Raw genomic sequence first — 20,660 nt, forward strand, 5'->3', positions numbered from 1 at the left:
ACAAAACCGAATCTCAAAAAAAAACAAAAAAAAACCTCAAAAGGTTTTCATAGATTTTTTGTTTTTGTTTGGTGTCAGAACAGTTTTTAAAGACCAGCATTCAAATTCTGTATTTTTATGCGATTTAAAGTGCCATAAGATGTATAAAAACTTTTGCATCTTAACGGTAAAAACAGTTGATTGACAGAGAAGCGATTGCCAATTACTTCAATAATTAGTTATTTAACTCCTCATTAAGCACAAACGCCCCTCAATTCATGTTTAGCAAATCACATTTCATTCAGCACGATGATACGTTTTCTGGCTTTCTTCGATTTTTACTACGAGAAAAAGAGAAATATCATTTTAAAAACTCCCTTTTTAATAAAAATCAGTTTTTAACCTTTTGTAAATGATGAATCTGATTTTAAAACGCAGCATTTTATAAGATTTAAGTGCGATAAATGTTTTTATCCTCTGCTTGAAGGGGCTGAAACAGCTATTCAGTTAATCAATCAGTTGATCGACAGGGAAGTAATTGCCAATTATTTTGGTAATTAATAGTTGAAGTCCTCCTTGAAGCACAATCACTGCCTCTGTTCTGATATCATTGTAAACACAATATATTTGGGTTTTAAACGGTTTATTGAACCAAAACAACATCTATTGAAATACAAATTTTAAAAAAAAGCCACCTTCAGCTCTGAGAACGAACATGTTTCTGTCCATTTATGATGTCGATAACTAATCCGTGAACTGACGAGACGACTGACATTAAACCACATTTAAAGAGGTTGTGTGTGTTTTTTTTGTTGTTGTTTTTTTTTTTAACTTTCGGGCGAGTGCGAGATGTAAATCTCTGCCGAGTATTGAAGTAGAGTCGGTACAGCGAGCCCCGCGCTCCCGTATCGACACGGCTGTTAAGAGGTATGCTCGCCATTCGAGTTATGCCATTCAAAAATGTCTTTGGCCTCCGCCGCAGTCAGATACTCGCTCTCGCCCAGGTCGATCGCTTCATGACATTATGGGGGATCAACTAATTGCGCCGCGGGATAATTTTAGGGCAATTTTCTCAGGAACACGAAGCCAAACGAGACTCCAGGTCGAGATACTGTCATTTATTTCTCTCCCTGGCAGCGTTGAGGCCGCTTCTCTTTGGTGTTTGTGTGATGGGGATTTCAACCTGTTTAACTCGGTGGAGGTCTGGCAGCGTTAATGTGACTATGTTTGCATCGCTGAATGAAAATGCTCAGCTGGGCTCTGCAATTAAAAAAAAAAAAAAATCAATAGTTACAAATATCCACAGGAGGACAGTTTCTCCTTCAGTGAGTGGAATAAATGCATCACTAGTGTTCCCTCCACAAGTGGTCGTTTATTGAAACCAGAGCCTGACGCACGCTGGACTTTACTGGACCTCTATGACGAAGTAAATATATATATATATATCGGCTAGTATTCTGAATATAAAGTGTATATATGAACACATTTTTTTGCAATGGTCTCTAAAAGTTGGTTATCAAACACTTTTGACTCACAAAGATATGTAATGGAGTCGGGATATTTTCCAGTTTACTGATCACGCACTCGCATCACTGCACTGGAACACTGAACTTTGCGGGGAATTTAATAAATATAAACAACAACAAAAGTATTTCTAATTTACTCCAAGCCTCTTTTCTTTTCTGCATTATGTTCTATATATATATATATATAAAAAATAAAAAAAAGAAGTTATAAAATCAGCGCTTAATCAAGCTGTGATTGGCTGATTATATCGAATGGCTCCAGTTATCACGCGTATATAAATAGCTATTTTTTTTCTTCATAATACGAATTGTGGATTTGATGTCATGATTGTGGCATCTGACAAACGATATCAAACACTGCATCTAAAGATTAAAAACCAGACTAGTTCAAATTAAAAGAATGATTTGTACCTTTACAGCATGACAGCAATCTATCGCAGCAGGGACTTTCCAGTATTTTTATTTTAATTAAAAAAAAATTCTCATCGTAGTAATCTGCAATCGCGTTCTGTTGAAACATCTGTAATGAATAACGCCCTTATTTCCCCCGTGCTGTTTGCAGGTCCTGGCCTGGTTTGAGGAGGGAGAAGAAACCATCACAGCGTTCGTGGAGCCGTTTGTAATTTTACTCATTCTCATAGCGAACGCCATCGTGGGAGTCTGGCAGGTGAGGAGGAGTCCCCTGCATTTAAACCTCTTCTCTATCTTTAAAATACATCTGAATGTTAGAATAATCACATTTTGTTAAACAGAACTTAAAAAAAATTAATAAAAAAAATGTTTTTAGCTTTGTTGATTGTACCCGGGACACACAGTGTGACTCGTATAGTGGAGTTGGGGAGGGAAGTTTTTAACCTCGTTAACACGCTGGAAGAAATATCATGAGCGATTAATAAAGCCAACAGCAGCGAAGGTGAAGTCGGTGGAGAAGGAGGCGGAGCTGTTTGCATCTTATTTGCACCTATTTACATATACGTACACTGAATGAAGGCAAAGTTCAGACAAGTGCAGGAAAGGTGTCGAGTTACATCTGAGCCACTTTTAGGACCGGGACTTTAAATCCTGCATCAGAACTGGAAGCGGAGATACTGATGTGTCGGCTACACCTCAATCCAACAGACTTCTAATAAATACAATAATATTATCAGATTCATCAGTGCAGTTTAATCCAAATGAGTTTCTGAAACGTTCACACGGTTTGTTTCAACTTGAAGAGGGAAGAATTAAAGTCAGGTTTACACAACAGAGGTTAACATAATCAAAAAGAGTTCAAACAGTCAGATCAACTTGATCATAAGCAGAAACGAGCAATGAAAACACACAAAGATTAGGGAGATAAGTATCTATAAATAAATCAATCAATATTTGAAAAGCGGAGAATCACCGAGCAACATGGCTCCGACACGCTTTAGAAGTGCGAAGAATAAAAAGAGCAGAAACATGCAGCAAGAAGAAAATAATAAAAGTTAAAGTAAGACGCCGACATTTAAAGCGTTTACGTGCAGAGCAGCTGTTGCTCAACACCTCACAAAAAGGGTTTTATTTTTCACGAAGTACCACCAAACCGCTGATGGACAAAAGCCATCAGTGTTTTTATCGTGTGCGTCGAACACGGGGCATGAAAACACATTTATTTTTTTTTGATTTATTTTTTGGGGGAGGGGGGGGAGGGGTGTATATATAATAATTAGAGCCGGCAGATACGTGGGCAGGTGATGCTTTCGAATGTCACGCTTATTTTTCGATAAGTGCAGAACGAGGTGACGCAAAATCAAAGTACTCGACGAGTAAGCGTACTAACATGTAAGAGTACTATATATATATATATATATATATATATATATATGTGAGTGTACGCTATTTGGAAGAAAAAAAAGCCAACAAGTATATCTAAACTTAAAATACTAACATTACTGATGTAATGGATCTAATGTTGAAGCTAAATGGAGCTGATAAAACTTCTATAAATGTACTTTACTACTTATTACTACTCGTTTAATTCAGTGTTTTGTATCAACACGGCAGCCTGCTGAGAGGTTTTCAACATTGGTTAAGACTTCAGTGGTGTTTCAGATCAACGCTGTGTACTGCGAGTTATTTTCGTCTCAAAGAACGCTTCCTATTGAAAGGAAACAAGCCTGCCAGCAGTCTCTCTGTATGTCTCTTACATGCGAGGCGGCCGTATTTATTTATTTATTTATTTATCTAAAAACCGTGTGGGCGGTCCATTTTGAGTGATGTCGGGTTTTTTTCCTGCCCGACGACGGGCGAAGCTGCTCGCCGAGGCTAAAATAAAAAGGACAGTCAATGGTGTGACTCTAACAAGTACATGTCCCCTGAGAGAACAAACATCCTGCTTGTAACAGTCGTTTGCCTTTTTTTTTTTTTTTTTTTTCAAAGGGAAGCGACCGGCTGCATGTTGTGTGATTTCATCTGCAGGGTTCACACACCAGTCTAATCCAGATATGGCGAGTCAGCATATTTCCAGGGAGTTTTGTTTGGAGCATGTTTAGATTTTCAGCTGCTGTTTATTTTCCATGACGTATTTTTTATTTAGTTTTTTTGGTCTATTTGGAGTTATTTAACGCGTGTTTCCTGAAGGCTTTTATCCTCTTCACGCTCTTCAACAATCACGTCAGTCAAGACTTTTTTTTTTTTTTCCTGCAGCTGCTAACGAAAGCAAAACATGCAGGAAAAAAAAAAAAAAATCCAAATTTCAAGAGGCTTTGGCTGCAAAACAAAGCTTGATTGAGTAGACGACAGAAAAAGCCAGATGCAGCATTTGTTAAAAACAACTATTGATTTTAGGGGCTGCAGAATCTCGATTTCATCCGGGACGTCGGCTACATCGAAACGAGCGCTCCTACTTTTCTCCCTCAACAAATGACTGCATGGTGTTACACCATGTGATGCAGAGCAACAGAAAGGAAACCCACAAAGTACAAAGAAAGACGGTGGCAAAAAAATGAGTGGTTAAAAGGTTTTAATAAAGGACGAGAAGAGATAAAACAGAATGTTTTTATGTTCATTTATTCATCATGTTTAAAAGTGTGTAAATAAAGCCGGAAATCAAATAACGTGGCTCAAAGTCGGACTGTTTCCTCCCATAATTTTCGGTCCTGGAATTTTAGTTTCAGTCCGTGAAAGTCGAGCGAGTTTAAACATTTGACTCCTGTTCTCCTCGCCAGGAACGCAACGCTGAGGATGCCATCGAGGCGCTGAAGGAGTACGAGCCCGAGATGGGCAAAGTGTACCGGCAGGACAGGAAAACCGTGCAGAGGATCAAGGCCAGAGACATCGTGCCCGGAGACATCGTGGAGGTCGCCGGTAGGTGGACGCGGTTTAACCTCCCGCTGCTGTTACACTGTCGTAGATGGAAAAGCTTAATTTGTACAACTCTCTCTCTCTCGCTCTCTCTCGCTCTCTCTCTCAAAAGAACATCACGAGTGAGATCAGACTAAACCTTGAAATCCAGAGAAAATCGTCAATTTAATGCCTCGGCAGCTTTTATCAACAATGTTTTTGTTGCGTTGTGAAAGAACGCGTTTTTTCCGTGCAGCTTTTTTTTTTTTTTTTTTTTTTTTTTTTTTGGGAGATTAAATAAGAGATCTGGTGTTTTTTCATATGATAGTCCTCCGCATGTGCTCGGCTCTGCCTCAGGTAGATTCCACTCTGGACAGATCATATGAGTCCAGCTCAAACCCCCCCCCCCCCCCCCCCCCGTCCCCCCGTCCCCCGTCCCCCCCCCCCCCCCGTCCCCAAGTGCCGCTGCAGAGGTGACTCACCCTGGAAGACGGATGTATTTTGAGATGCTCCTATTAACCCGCCGTCTCAAAGGGCTGGGAGGCAATGTTATTTGGGCCCCTCTTAATTCAGTGTGTGTGTGTGTGTGTGTGTGTGTGTGTGTGTGTGTGTGTGTGTGTGTGTGTGTGTGTGTGTGTGTGTGTGTGTGTGTGTGTGTGTTAGTAACCACTTCTCCTGCATCCTCGACAGCGCCGGAGTGATTCACGCTGTTGAGGCACATTTCAGCAGCAGAAGAAAAAAAACCTCAGGGTGTAAAGCTTTGATGTGAAGAGTGCTGTTCCCCTGTCGACACACACACACACACACACACACACACACACACCAGAGGTGATCAAAAAGTTCAGAGAGCAGGGGGAAGCTATAACCTTTTGTGTGTTAGTATTCAGAGTTGCTCGACATCAACACCTGAGTCGGGAAAACTCGAGAATTCGGCAACAGAGAGCTCTTGAAATGCTTCAGAAAGTCTACGGCGAGGTGCGTTAAGAGGCATTTGTGGCGCGTCGGGATCAACCAGGTGGCTTTTCTTTGACCCCGGCGGGGGTTGTGCACCGGGGATTCGTCAGACCGTCAACACCGACTTCTACCGGGACGCTTCGAGGGCGTCTGAGAGAAGAAGAAAAAAACATTCAGTGCAAGCGAACCTGAATTGTGGCGCGATGGCATTTCAAATTGTAATTATTTTTCTTAACGTATTTCAACATAACAAAGCAACTGCCCCGACCATAACGACACAATCGCAGCTCCACACCACCAAAAAAAAAATTGCACACTAAATTAGATGTTTCAGGTCCGCGACGAAATCCCAAATGTTGTCGGTGGTCCGAAAGAAAAACGTGTGCAACTCGGGCGCGGATGTTGGTTAAGCAACGTAACTGAGGATACTTAAGCACAAAAGGTCGGAGCTTCGCCATCACAGCGCTTCATTAATGCGCAACAGGAAAAGCCCGCGAACCTTCTGATCGCCTCCTCGTACGGTCCCGACGGAGGGACGACCGCGGAGACGAGCGCGTCGAGGAATGTCTCCGAGTCCTTCCAAACACTCGCGTTATCTCTCTCGAGTGATGCGTCGTTTTTCTTTTGTCTGTTTTTTTTTTCCCTCTGCATACTGGTGGGTTTTATTTATAGCTGTCGTGGGCTGTTTAGATTACGGGACGCTGTATTTATAGAGGCGGTGACGGTCGTGAAGATGACAGGTGTCTGGTCCCGCCCCGTGCACGCCCCTCCCATCCTGCTCCTCCAGCGGATGACGAAGGACAGTGTGTGTTCGGCATGGGGGGGCTCCCGAGTCACCTTGTCAAGGGCAAACGAAGCAGGAGTGTGCAGAGATAAATAAAAAAAAAAAAAACCGTCTGCTGTTCTTCCAGTTGGATATGCTTATATATATTTATAATTTACTTTTTGGTGGTCGGCGCTAATCATGACATTTTAATCATGCTGCAAAAAAAAAAAAAGGAGCCGGAGAGCTTAAATATTTGGCTCTGGTTTAAAGAGAAACGTGTGAGTCAGACGCACTCTCCTCTCGCATATTAGAGACCTCGTTATTTAAAAACCCTTCATGAGGGAAGCCGGAGGCTTTGCTGTTAGCAGCTTGAGGCTTATTTAAAAAAAAAAAAAAAAAATCAGGCAGCAAAAGAGGGATGTTTCATCCTGCAGTGGGGAGAAGGTCATCAGCTCTGCTTTACTTTCCCAAATCCTCCAAATATCTTTTTAAAATGCGTCCTGTCAGCCCCCCCCCCCCCCTTTTTTTTCCCTCTCTCTCTTCTTTTTTGTTTTTATGAATAATATTTTCCTGAAGCTCTAAAGTCATGCAGAGGAGGAGTGGGATGACGCAGATGCCGGCCGGGGCGGCTCGCTGTTGCTGAGGTTGAGGACGCGGAGACGAACCCTCTGTAACCTGCAGCCGATCCGTCGCGGTGCCGCTGTGTGTGTTGCGAGCGCTGCCTCCTACTCGCGCCCGATCGCCTCGTCAGACTCGCTGCTCGCCGAAATTTGGTCGAAGCTCGTGAAAATAACATTCGGCCTAATGCATTTTTTTTTTTTTTTTTAGATTCATGCGCTCTTTGCAGTTTTGGCGTTGTCAAAATTTTAGGGCTGACGTCGGCTGTGATGGTCTTTTCTCTAAGGTCTGGGGGTCACGAGGGTGGGAGGGGGGGTGTTGTCAGTGTAGGTGAAGGCCGATAATCATATCAGGGTATTTCTGCTAGGAACGATATTGTTGACAATATGACGAAATACAGAAAAATATTTGAGCATCAAATTTCAAGAACATAGACTTCCAACAGTGTTACAGTTTTATTGAGCATCATTAATGTGACAGTCTGCCTGTAAAGATTCACTATAAATTAACTCTGATTTGTTGCTCATCTGATGTTTTCCACTTTTCTACTCTCCTGAAGTCGCCGACTGTGCGTATATAAATGAATGTAGTCCCCGAGTTTGGAAAGTGAAGCTGATGCAGAAGTGCTGTAAAGTGCAATACCACCGATGGCCACTAGGGGCTGCCTCCAAAACCCCCCCCCCCAAAAAAAAACCAACCTTTGGCTCCATAGAATACCATTCAGAAAGCAGCAAGTCATCATGGTTATATGAGATAAAATCCCTCCTTCTGATCAGTGTTCTGGTGATCCTTTGGAAAATGATTCAATAACCAATTAGATATCAGGCCTCAAAGAGAGGCGTGTTTGGTTTGATTGACACGGCTGTGGTGCAGTCAGGTGGGTGGGCGTAGTCTTCTCGATCAACCGCTTGCTTCTCCCCAGTTTGTCCAAATATGGTCACTTCCGGCTCCAAAAAAAAAAGTTGGCGACGGCCAAAATGCCCGAAAACTGCCGCTCACCAACCAATTTTTATCCAGAATTGTTTCTGTGCGCAAGTTATGTACTTAAGTATGTCGTGTGAGGTCACTACATCAAGAAGTCGGAATATTGCCATTTTCACAATATGAATTTGATCTATTATATTAAAAAAAAATGTAATAACAATATCATCATTAACGACATCATGGTACGTCCAAACTAACCTTAATTTACTCCAGAGAGGATGTCGCTAACATTCAAATCATACCTGAATAGCTCAGATTGCAAGCTCATCAAATCAATATGATCAATAATGATTAATCGAGCATTCACTATAATCTAGAGATGAACTAACTTCAGGATGCTAATCCTAAAACTAAAACCTTGTCTTGTCCCTCTTTACTAAGCCCTGAGAACGATGTTGTCTGGCAGCATGTGGACTTCACCCAACTGGTTTTAACACACACACACACACACACACACACACACACACACACACACACACACACACACACACACACACACTGTACGCTGCCAGTTTAGAGTCTGGTGTCAGGGGGGGGGTCGCAGATTTGGATGCTGGCCCTTTTTTTCACCGAGCAGCAGAGCTCTGTGCATTTGTTCTCTGCTGCCTGTGAAGTTGTGGAGTCTGGCAGTGACAGTGGAGGAGGAGGAGGGGGGGGGGGGGGGTAGGAGGAGGGGGGAAGTGTCTCTCATCTGCTCCTATTGTGCTGGAGAGAGATGACCTTATAGGGAAGCGCTTTTCGTGGATAACCGATCCTCCCCGGCGTGCTCAATGCACAGCGACCCGGCCCGCCAGCGCCCATCAGCGCCCTCCGCCACCAGATTCCACACGCCGCGGATAGTATGTGGCATTTAATGTGGTCTGGCAAGCATCCGTCGTCACGGAGACGCTGTCTGTCTTTTGGCGAAGGCTCCCCGAATGAGAAATGGTCTCAAATCGCCGACCCGGGACGGGAGGAGGGGAGGAGGGGCAGAAACTTAACATGTACAGAGGGTTCGCAGGAGGTTTTCACTCAAACCGAACAGAGAGGGCCGAATGCCGGCCGGACAGAAAACACGCATGGAAAGGATGCGTGAATAAGTTGCGCGTTACCTCGTACAAATGTCAAGCGTGGCAGCAGCGACGCTCCATCACTGCGGCTGACTTCTTGTTTTATTTCTGCTATTCAGAAACACTGCGAGAGCCTCGTTTGGAGCCCGGAGTCACACCGCAGTGGCTGCTGGGAATCGGTGCTCGGCCGTCTTTTGTCTGCAGATGGTGAGACTTTAACCCGGTTGAAGGCTTAAAGTGAGGAGCCACCGGTTGAAAGGGTTGACCCGGAGACATGAGGAGAACGTCGCACCTCCGACCCGCTGTTTGCACACGGCCCCTTTGATTAATGTAAGATCGCAACGGATCATTGGGTTTTTTCCCGCTTTTGACGGCAAAAGCAAAAGTTAGATATTGTCTTTTGTCCAAAAGTTGAGGTCCCGAACGCGATCGCAGCATTTAGGTGTCGGCCGTGGTGGGGCGGGGCACGTTTGTGTGGAGATTTGGATCTGTAAGAGCGGTGTAATCCTGTTAATCTTATACAAAACGTGCAAAAGTCGACAAAGGTGCAGCTCAACATCCGACAGAATTAAAACGAGATACATGAGCAGTAAATAACACTTAAAACAAACAAACAAACAAACGAACTAAACCTGTTTAGAATTACATGCGTCGCACCAACGTGTGCGTAAATTTTGTACCGCGGTCGACTGAACCCTCAGTTAATCTTTGGCAGGAGTCTTCTTTAGTGCTCCCAGACCTGGGACAAGTTTGGTTACCGTGACAACAGAGACATGCCATGCAGAGTCCCGGTCTGCTGCTGCGGCTGCTTAAGATTCACACCAGACAAAGTAAAAAAAGCTTGAGGTCAGAGGTGAGCAATGAATCCAGATCAGCCGACACGCCGTCGCGTCTGTGACAACGCAGCAGCAGGAAGCCGAAAAACAAGTCTGCCGTTGGTAAATATTGATTATCTCTCCCAGCAGCCAACTGCTAACTAAACATAACTTATCTGCTCTTGTTTGCTGGTAAAATAAAAATAAAAAAAAATATGAAACTCTCTGGTGACTGTGAGCTGATAAAGCTGGCAAAAAAAAAGAGACCCTGAATAGTTTCTGCAGAGTTTTTACCTACTTTGTGTGTGTGTGTGTGTGTGTGTACACATTATAATGAACTTATACAACATAGTTGCAGAAACAACGTTGTCAATTATTATGTTCTTGCTTTTATTTCCCTCCATTTATTTTCCCTCCATTGGTCACATTCAGTCAATTCTCTAATAAAAGCAGTTACTTTACACAAAGAAGAAGAAGAAGAAGCAGCAGCAGTGAAAGGTTCGTATTTAATCGGTTTTAGATGCCGATGCGTTGAGCTATCGGTTTGTGTGAAGCCTCCAGTCTGACATTTTGTTGGCCGTCATCGTCTTCTCGGTCTTTTCGGAGCCAGAAGTGACTTTAGCTGCGTCCTGGATTACTTTTTACTTTCAGTACGTACCGCAGCTCCCCGCACAAAGTATATACTGTTGCATGCAGCATGCATACATGTTGATGTGATACATCTTCCTCTTTGGCATACTACATTTAACATACTGTGTATTGGGACATACTGTTGGGATAGTATGTTCGTATGTGTCTTCGAACGAACTGTATATTTGGACAAACTGGTGAGGCGTGAGGGCTGGGTCTGAATGAGAACCCGAAGACACTGTGCCCCGCCCACTTTTTTCCAGAAACCTGGCTGCACCCTGGGCATGTCAATCAAATCATAAAAAAATAAAAATAAAAACAGAAAATTGTTCACTTTGTATTTCATGAGCAAAGTTGATGTTTTCTGAATGGGAGTCTGTTTGAGTGGTAGTTTTTATTTTTTTGGAGCCAGCCCCTAGTGGCCCTTAGTGGTATTGCACTTGAAGGCGCTTCCACATAGCTTTACTTTTCAGATGTGTATGAACCACAGGCTCATACACAGCCTGTGGTTATAGACCACATTAAATTTGGACAAAGTATAGTCAGAAATGCGCTCGTGTAAATGCAGCTGGCAGGTTGATCAGAGATGTTTTGGAAAGCGTCTGAGAGGCTTAGCCCGTTGACGGCTCTGAAACGGGCCACTCGACATGACAGGAGGTCAGTCTTTTGTTCAGCTGCCATCAGCACATGTAGCCTCCCGGGCCCGTGGCCGGGCCCCCGAGGAGGCCCGTGGCCTGCCGCAACACATAATACAGCAGGTGCGGATGCCAGTCAAAAGCTGGGCACTCTCGGTTTTCAGTCACCACCTCGCGCTCTGGTTTAAAGGGCTGTTTCTTTAAAGGGCCCCTGTGGGAGTCGTATCGGGTCCCAACGGATCGCCGGCTCCCCGAGCTTTTGCCACTCTGAAATTTGTGCGGCGCGTACGACTCCGCTGGCAAGCCCGGAGGTGAAAAAGCGTCCGCGCCTGCGGAGCTGCGTTGGACCGCTACCAAGTAGGATGTTGACACAAAGGGACAGATGATATACACACACGCTTCATCAGAGAGCAGGCCTGCAGAGTAACACGGCCTCGGGGACAGCTACGTCTCACCGAGTCCTCGCAAGCCGAGCGTCAGCGAGCACCGCCGCCACAGGCCGATCCGTCTCCACGTGTTTCTTGGCTCGGCGCTGCCTCAGAGGTCGTATTTCTTCCAAAGTAATGACCCGAGCGCAGGAAGTGTTACACAGCCATCGAGCATGCTTTTTTCTTTTTTTTTGTTGGGGGGGGGGGCTTCCAAGAAAAAACAAAACATTTAGCGCTTTTGTTCCTGCGGTGCAGCTGAGGTTAATCCTGTAAATCTCTTCCATTCATTTCTCCTTAAAATATGCAAAAAAAAAAAAAAAAAAGGTCTCGCCGTGAGATGGGGATCGTACACTCAGTGTGCACATAGGATGTGGAGGTTAAGGCCGCAACACGAGACACACAAATGTCTATGAGGAAAACATCTGTACGTATATTACATACCGCCGATTATTTTATATGACGACGAGATTTGGTCAAAACCAAGCAGCAACCACCCGTTGGTTTGGAGCAGGAAGTGACCATATTTGGACGAGCTGGGGGAGGAGCGAGCGGTGGATTCGACGCGATCTGATTGGAAGCCCTTAGGACACTATGCCCCGCCCACCTGAATGCACAGCAGGACTGTCAATCAAACAGACCCGCCCCCTCTAATAAATAGGCGTGACTTTATCGAATTACACCAAATTGACTCGGAAACAATGTATTTACGTTTTTATTTCACAAAAAAAAAAGTTAAAGTCTGTGGAACCAGAGTCTTTTTGGAGCCAGCACCTCGTGGCCCTCTGTGGTATCGATTACAGTTCATGTCTCCCTCAAAATGGACACCGGTGCGTTTTAATCAAACCTTTATTTGTTTATTTATTTATTTTTTTCTGAGTTTTTTTTTTCCTCTTCTTCAGCTTTGTCCCGATGTTTTGTTGGATTCTCAGATGTTTGGCAGACCCCGCCTCGGTTTCCTGAAGTCCGACTACTACGCCGTATTCTTGGAGGGTTTTTTCCGGAACGATCTTGACACAAATTTCATTTTTTAAACTAAAGTAGGCCTATATGTAGACTACACCCGCCGAACTGTGCCATATACCCTGAGCCGTTCCCCTAGTTTCACAGCACCTTTATGTACCATTAGGAAGAATTGGGTCACTGCAATTCCGATGTACCCAAATTGGCCTTTTCCTTTGAGACGGGCCTTTTTATGGCTCACAAGTCCTTCACTTCCTCCTTTTCTTTGGGTCTCCTGCTCTTTTCTTTTCTTTTCTTCTTTCTTTTCAGAACAGTGGCAGCACTGCTTTTGCTGTTGCTGTGGCTTAATCAGTTGACTTTAATGCAGAGTTACTGCCAACATACACACACACACACAAACACACACACACACACACATGCAGCGGTCTACGGTACCAGGAAAGCATGCGAACTCCAGCGCTGGCGGAGGGTTTTTCACGGGATGTAAAAAGCCATTCTGACATCATAAACCATATCGTGACCGTTTTTAAAATGAGATTTCCGTCTCAAGTTTGTTTTAAAAGTACGAATGCAAAAAAAAATTGTCATCGGTATATCGATAAAGAAAATGTTACGTAACAAAAATAGATATGGCATGTTTTACATAAGTTTCTTAAGTTGCAGTGTTTCTTATGAATGTGTAAAGTTTGAAAAGCATTCAAATAATTTTCCAGAAGATCTTCCCGTGTTCGTGCCCCTGATTTTTGTATTTTCTGTGTGTGTTTGCAGTTGGAGACAAAGTGCCGGCCGACATTCGCATCTGCTCGATCAAATCAACGACGCTGAGGATTGATCAGTCCATCCTAACCGGTGAGACGCGTCTGATCTTATCAGTTTCTTTTCATGTGCCATTTTCTTTTTTTTCTTAAAAAAAAAAAAAAATCAATTAGACTCTAATTTTATCCTGACTTCAATGGTTTATTTGAAATAGATTTTATCTGCAAAATGTCATCCTTTATGCTTTATGTAAACCTCCTGGATCGGGCTTGCACTTTTGAATTTTGATATTTATGAATCAGTCACACTGTAACTGGAGGAAAAGACTTAAAAACAGGAGTGTAAGTTTGTGACATCACAAACTTATGGACGTTTTATTGTCTTTGAATCTATCTTTTTATTATTATTATTATTTATTTATTTATTTTTATGGTTATTCTTATCATCATTGTTGCACACTAATCATTTTCTTTGCACCTATAGTGTATTGTCATTTATTTTTTATGAAGTACCTTGTTGATACATACTGTATTATCATTATTATTATTTTACCACCGACCTAAGGCGATCTTGCATTTCGCTGCACACATTTTAATCTTTGAATGCATCCTCATTATTCTAATAAACGATAAGCCCCATATTTTAAAGCTTTGAGGAAAGACAGATGTCAGTTATCTCTTTAGAAGAATGGACGATGAGGCTAACTGTTGTCACACAACCTTAAATATCACCACTCAGCCCTTTAAGTAAGATAAAGATTGATGAATTTGCTTAAAATAATGGCCACTCCTTTCTTAAATTAAGTTTTGGTTGCTATTAGTAACTGACACACAGATGTCACCCTGTTGAACAGAAGAAAGTTATGTAAGATGAATGGATCAATCGTCCACCTGTGTTTGAAGAACCAAACCAGCTGGTTGACGGTGAAACGGATGATTCGAGCCCAGAGCTCCGTTACGACACAGTTCTGTTCCCAATCTGCACATTCGCTTCTGAATTGAAACATTCACAATAAAAGTCGTCGAAACGGCATGAATGATTGCAGATTTTTTTTTTATCTCCAGAGATAAACTGTGCGTGTGTGTGTGTGCGTGTGTGTGTGTGTGTGTGTGTGTGTGTGTGTGTGTGTGTGTGTGTGCGCGCGCGCGCTTTGTTCCCGAAATCGTCTGCAGACTGATTAAACCCGACACCCTGTGTTGTCTTCGTAGGCGAATCCGTCTCCGTCATCAAACACACCGACCCTGTGCCCGACCCGCGGGCTGTCAATCAAGACAAGAAGAACATGCTCTTCTCTGTAAGCTAAAACCGGCACCGGTTATCACACATCCTGTTGATGTCATCTGACATTTGTTTGTTTAGTTTCTCTCCGCTTCCTGGAAAAACTGGCTCCTGCTGCTTATGTGAAGATGTGCTGCGATGTTATCGGATGCACTGCAGCCAACACGTGTGTGTGTGTGTGTGTGTGTGTGTGTGTGTGTGTGTGTGTGTGTGTGTGTGTGTGCGTCCGTGCGCGTGCGTTATTTCAGGGTACCAACATCGCAGCCGGGAAGGCCGTGGGCGTGGCGGTGGCCACCGGCGTCAACACGGAAATCGGCAAGATCCGCGACGAGATGGCGGCCACGGAGCAGGAGAAGACGCCCCTGCAGCAGAAGCTGGACGAGTTCGGCCAGCAGCTGTCCAAGGTCATCTCCCTCATCTGCATCGCCGTGTGGCTCATCAACATCGGCCACTTCAACGACCCCGTCCACGGCGGCTCCTGGATCCGCGGCGCCGTCTACTACTTCAAGATCGCCGTGGCGCTGGCCGTGGCCGCCATCCCCGAGGGCCTCCCCGCCGTCATCACCACCTGCCTGGCGCTCGGCACCCGCCGCATGGCCAAGAAGAACGCCATCGTCCGCAGCCTGCCCTCCGTGGAGACGCTGGGCTGCACGTCGGTCATCTGCTCCGACAAGACCGGGACCCTGACCACCAACCAGATGTCTGTCTCCAGGGTGAGTCACACATACACACAACCCCCCCCCCCCCCCACACACACACACACACACACAAAGTTTGTTTCGCTATCCTCGTGGCGATTGCCATTGACCTTTAACCTAATTCTAACCTCAACCCTAAAACCAAGTTTTAACCATAGACTGTATATATAAGTGTCTGTAAGTGCTTCCGGCTCCGAAAAATAAGGCCGATGCGAAAGTGACTTAAGCTGCGATACCACCTGGTGCCACTAGAGGTCGTCTCCAAAAAGCCTCCGGCTCATTAGACTCCCATTCAACTGGTCTCATAAAATTCCCAGTCAATAAAATTTCTCCACAAGTTTTTGTCATTCGCTGAATTCACTCTTCCAGATTAGTGCTCTGGCCGTCTGTGTGAATAAAATCCCGTCGTTATTTAGAAAATAAGCCTCAAAAAGCCGTGTTTTTGTGGGGGCGTGTCTGTTTGATTGACAGGCCCGTGGTGCAGTCAGGTTGCGCCTATCGGTGGGCGGGACGTAGTATCGTCGGGTTTCCAATCGGATCGAGTCAGATCCCCCGCTCCCTCGCCACCCTTAGCTCGCCCAAATATGGTCACTTCCTGCTCCAAACCGCTCCGAACTAGCAAAGATGGCGCCGGCCCAAAATCCCGAACGCGAGGCTTTCACAACGGCCGTCCACAAACCGACGGGTGACGTCGCCGCTGGCTCGCTGCTCGGTTTCAGCCCTCAAAAAGCAGTCTGGACCCCCTGGGGACCTCAATTCTGGTCGCCACGGTGACAAATGTCCCAACAGGTTGGTGTGTGTTCCGATTTTCAGTCCTCACCGGAATATAAAACCATGTATACACACACACACACACACACACACACACACACACACACACACACACACACACACACACACTGACAGACACGCTCTCTTGGTGCATTGCTGAGAAGTTGAGGCGTCAGTACTTTTGTCCTGTTTGCTGCTCGGTGTTTGAATAAGGTGACAGCAGCTGTAGACTCTTGCCTGCGCGAGTCACTTCCAATACATTCGTCAGCAGAAACACCGTCTGAGTGCAGGTTTTTTTTTTTCTTTTCTTTTCTTTTCTATTATTTTTTTCTTTCTTCTTGTGATCGGGTGTCCACGTTATTCAACAAGACGGCAACGTGCTGCCGCTCCTCTAATCTACATTGAGCCGTTGGATGACTTGCAGTGCTGCTGTTGCATAACTGACCTTGCGTCACCGAGCTGCGAAACCAAAGCAGCCAGCCTGTACTTCCTTTCTTCCTCTCTCTCTCTCTCTCTCTCTCCCTCTCTCTCTCTCTCTCTGTATCTGAGTGGCACCCCGACGCTACTTGGTCCCACACAGAGGACATTTCAACATTTATTAAGCTTTAATCCTCTTTAGTTGGCTGCGCAGTGCTTTCTCCAAAACTTTGGCACAGTCTGAGACTTTAATTTACAGTTTAGTTTTTTTTTTTCTTATCAAACAGTTGTTTAGGTTTCTCTATTGTTCGGGTTTGCACGTTGTCCCGGGCCGTGATCAAAGAGCCTTGTGATTCTGGTTTTACTATAATCATTTCCAGGGACTCACAGAGAGCCATACGTGTAACGGCTGAAAAGATTTGCAGTCAGGACATGCAAACAAAAGCCTGTAAAGAGGCGTGCCAAGTTACACTCCTGCCTCGTCACAAAAAGTTTAATGCGTGGATTTATTTATTTAGAAAAAAATGATCACAACATTAAGCTTAATGGCTTAAATAGTAACGACGAGGCTCCCTTGTCTTCTTCTTTTTCTCTGATTGGACGTCCTCCTTACCAAACAGTCCGTGATCCATCGTGACATTCATTTTAATTAATTTTTTTTTTACGTAACTATTGCTCCAGAAATAAGTGATGGAACATCCATTTGCTCCAGATCTATCAGAGAGAGGCAGAACCGGGACCTCGAGGGGTTGGCTGGTGGCTGGAGGAGGGCTTGACTGATTGTCATCATCCATTTTCCTGATATAACCAATCCCTGACTGGCGTTGTGTGTACAAACTGTTTGTCCTCCTGTGTTTGTGTTTGTGTTTGTGTGTGTGTGTTTGTCCTCCTGTATTTGTGTGTGTGTGTGTGTGTGTGTGTGTGTGTGTGTGACACGATCAAAGCTTCCTCCGGGAGCTGGCCCGGCTCTCCAGCTTCTTCCTTTCGGCGCTCAGCTTCTCTCTCTCAGCTTCTCTCTCTCTCCCCCCCCCCCCTCTCTCCCTCTCTCTCTCCCTCTCGCCCTCTCTCTCTCTCTCCCCCCCTCCCTCTCTCTCGCCCTCTCTCTCTCTCTCCCCCTCTCTCTCTCCCTCTCCCTCTCTCCCTCTCTCTCTCTCTCTCTCTCTTTTACTCCCTGGCAGTCTCCTCTGTTTACTGACTGAGGGAAACTAAACACCCTTCTCTCACATCAGGCAGCGGGCCACCCGGCCTGCTCCTCCGTAACACTGCAGGCTAATGTGCCGTCTTTAACAAAAAAATAAAACAAGGGCTCACTCGGGGCCGGTTTGTGCTGCCGCCTGCTGTGTCGGTAAAGAAACCGGCAGTCGACTCGAACACTTGAAACGATCTAATGACGTCTGCTTTTGAAGAAAAATGAAATCGTTTATTTAGTTATTTTTTTGTCCTGCTTTTTTCATTTTATTTTTCCAGATGTTCGTCCTCGACAAAGTCGAAGGTGACGGCTGCTCCCTGTCGGAGTTCACCATCACGGGATCGACTTACGCGCCCGAGGGAGACGTGTGAGTACTTTTTAAAAACATTTTTTACAGCTTCTCCGTCCAGGTGAAAGCTGGAACTCGTGTCGTTATATTCACGTTAAAAAAAACCCCGCTCGTCCTCAGGTACCACGATGAGAAAGCAGTGAGGAGCTCCCAGTACGACGCCTTGGTTGAACTGGCCACCATCTGCGCCCTCTGCAACGACTCCTCTCTGGACTTCAACGAGGTCGGCAGCCTGCTTCTTACTTTACTTACTTTATATAGTGTAAATGCACATACACGGGGTACATGGGTATTAAGATCCACACAAATACTCATGAACATGCACTCAGATACATTCATTATGTTTACTGTATGTACCGTATAAGAAGAATATTGCCCAAATACATCGATATCCGAATAATTTTTTACTCCCTAGTATTGATATTAACCTCAAAGGTCAATGGCATCTTTTAAATAGGATGTCAAAACTGAATAAAATCGTTGCGGTGACACTTCATACTAAACTAATAAACATTTGTTCAAAAGGAGCCACTTTTGTTGATTCAGAGGCAAAAAAAAAACATGAAGTTGGATATAGTCCACATTTTCGTGGTCCAAATCGTGCAGTTGAGGACGTGGGAAAGTTCCCATTTTGGGATTATCAGACTTCAGAGTTGTGAGTTTTAACAAAAGGACAACATGTCCGACAAAATGCAAAAACATCAGAGAAATTTGTGTATCGTCGGTCAACAACACGAGTCCTTTTTCACACGGTTATACTTGTGAATCGGAGTGAAATAATCTCAGTGGACGAACTTAAAAAGATTCCATCGCAGAGGAGAAGCTTATGACCGTGAATGTTTTCACCCCGCTGTCCCAGGTGAAGGGCGTGTACGAGAAGGTCGGCGAGGCCACGGAGACGGCGCTGACCTGTCTGGTGGAGAAGATGAACGTCTTCGACAACGAAGTCGAGGGCCTGTCCAAGATCGACAGAGCCAACGCCTGCAACTCGGTGAGTGACAGCTCCGCTCCCGTCGCTGCACATTTTTCCCCTCGACCGCTCGAACCGACTCGGCAGGTTTTCTCACCGTCTGCGCCTCTGTCGTAATCAGGTGATCAAGCAGCTGATGAGGAAGGAGTTCACCCTGGAGTTCTCCCGGGACAGGAAGTCCATGTCCGTGTACTGCACCCCCAACAAGTCCCGCTCCTCCATGGGCAAGATGTTTGTGAAGGTACTTTGAAGACTCGAGCGCGTCTTCTTGTGTCGCTCTTTTTCCCGCGACGGGGTGAATATCTGACGCCTCCCTTGTTCCTCCCTAGGGGGCGCCGGAGGGCGTCATCGAGAGGTGCACTCACGTCAGAGTGGGCAACAGCAAAGTTCCCCTCAGCCACGGCATCAAGGAGAAGATCATGTCCGTCATCCGGGACTACGGCACCGGCCGCGACACCCTCCGGTGTTTGGCTCTGGCCACACGAGACAGCCCGCCCAAAATGGAGGACATGATACTGACCGACGCCGCCAAATTCGCCGAGTACGAGGTGAGTTGTCGGCGTCTGCTCTTCTGATTTTTTCTTTTGGGGGGAGGAGGGGGTGTCTTCTCGACATCACGTCTTCTGTCTCCCTGCGTCCAGTGCGACCTGACCTTCGTCGGCTGCGTCGGCATGCTGGACCCTCCGAGGCAGGAGGTGGCCGCCGCCATCACGCTGTGCCGGCAGGCCGGCATCCGCGTCATCATGATCACCGGCGACAACAAGGGCACGGCCGTGGCGATCTGCCGCCGCATCGGCATCCTGACCGAGGACGACAACGTGGAGAACATGGCCTACACCGGGCGCGAGTTCGACGAGCTGACGCCGTACGCCCAGCGGGAGGCCGTGACTCGCGCGCGCTGCTTCGCCCGCGTCGAGCCCTCGCACAAGTCCAAGATCATCGAGTTCCTGCAGGGATTCGACGAGATCACCGCCATGGTATGAAGTCCGAAGTAAAATCCTCCTTTTTCTATGAAAACTGCGAGGAAACATAAGCGGTTCGGTTAGCCTACAGATAAACGGGACGCTGCTCTCTCTGACATAAACGTTTGTCCGCCTGCAGACCGGTGACGGAGTGAACGACGCGCCGGCCTTGAAGAAGGCGGAGATCGGCATCGCCATGGGCTCCGGCACCGCCGTGGCCAAGTCGGCCTCGGAGATGGTCCTCGCCGACGACAACTTCTCCTCCATCGTGGCCGCCGTGGAAGAAGGCCGAGCCATTTACAACAACATGAAGCAGTTCATTAGATACCTCATCTCCTCCAACGTGGGCGAGGTCGTCTGGTGAGCGTCCTGCACGACACGAGGGCCCTTTGCTGCTTTTAATCTCATTTTTGACTGCTGATTCTGGGACGGGGAGCAATATGCCCGGAGCAATAAAGTCACGTAACGGCTCGCTTTAGCTCCGGTGGGTCGTTAAGCGCTTCTAATTGGAGTCATTTCTCCTGACAGCATCTTCCTCACCGCGGCGCTGGGCTTCCCCGAGGCTCTGATCCCGGTTCAGCTGCTGTGGGTCAACCTGGTGACGGACGGCCTCCCCGCCACCC

General features: G+C 45.9%; 1 protein-coding gene across 1 annotated transcript in view; it reads left to right on the forward strand.

Moving 5' to 3' along the window:
* The window catches only part of LOC138208403 (sarcoplasmic/endoplasmic reticulum calcium ATPase 2-like), a 28,237-nt gene that overhangs the window by 3,661 nt on the left and 3,916 nt on the right, over positions 1 to 20,660 (forward strand). Inside the window, 13 exon segments of the mRNA XM_069166244.1 lie at positions 2,068 to 2,172; positions 4,694 to 4,832; positions 13,416 to 13,496; positions 14,612 to 14,697; positions 14,930 to 15,394; positions 18,035 to 18,123; positions 18,226 to 18,328; positions 18,965 to 19,096; positions 19,197 to 19,316; positions 19,405 to 19,623; positions 19,717 to 20,052; positions 20,177 to 20,397; positions 20,566 to 20,659. Of these exon segments, the coding sequence (XP_069022345.1) occupies positions 2,068 to 2,172; positions 4,694 to 4,832; positions 13,416 to 13,496; positions 14,612 to 14,697; positions 14,930 to 15,394; positions 18,035 to 18,123; positions 18,226 to 18,328; positions 18,965 to 19,096; positions 19,197 to 19,316; positions 19,405 to 19,623; positions 19,717 to 20,052; positions 20,177 to 20,397; positions 20,566 to 20,659 (2,190 nt within the window).

This window comes from Embiotoca jacksoni, unplaced genomic scaffold (genome assembly GCF_022577435.1).
Source record: "Embiotoca jacksoni isolate LCO1_2020_lvr unplaced genomic scaffold, fEmbJac1.0.p SCAF_37, whole genome shotgun sequence".
Taxonomy (NCBI): Eukaryota; Metazoa; Chordata; class Actinopteri; family Embiotocidae; genus Embiotoca; species Embiotoca jacksoni.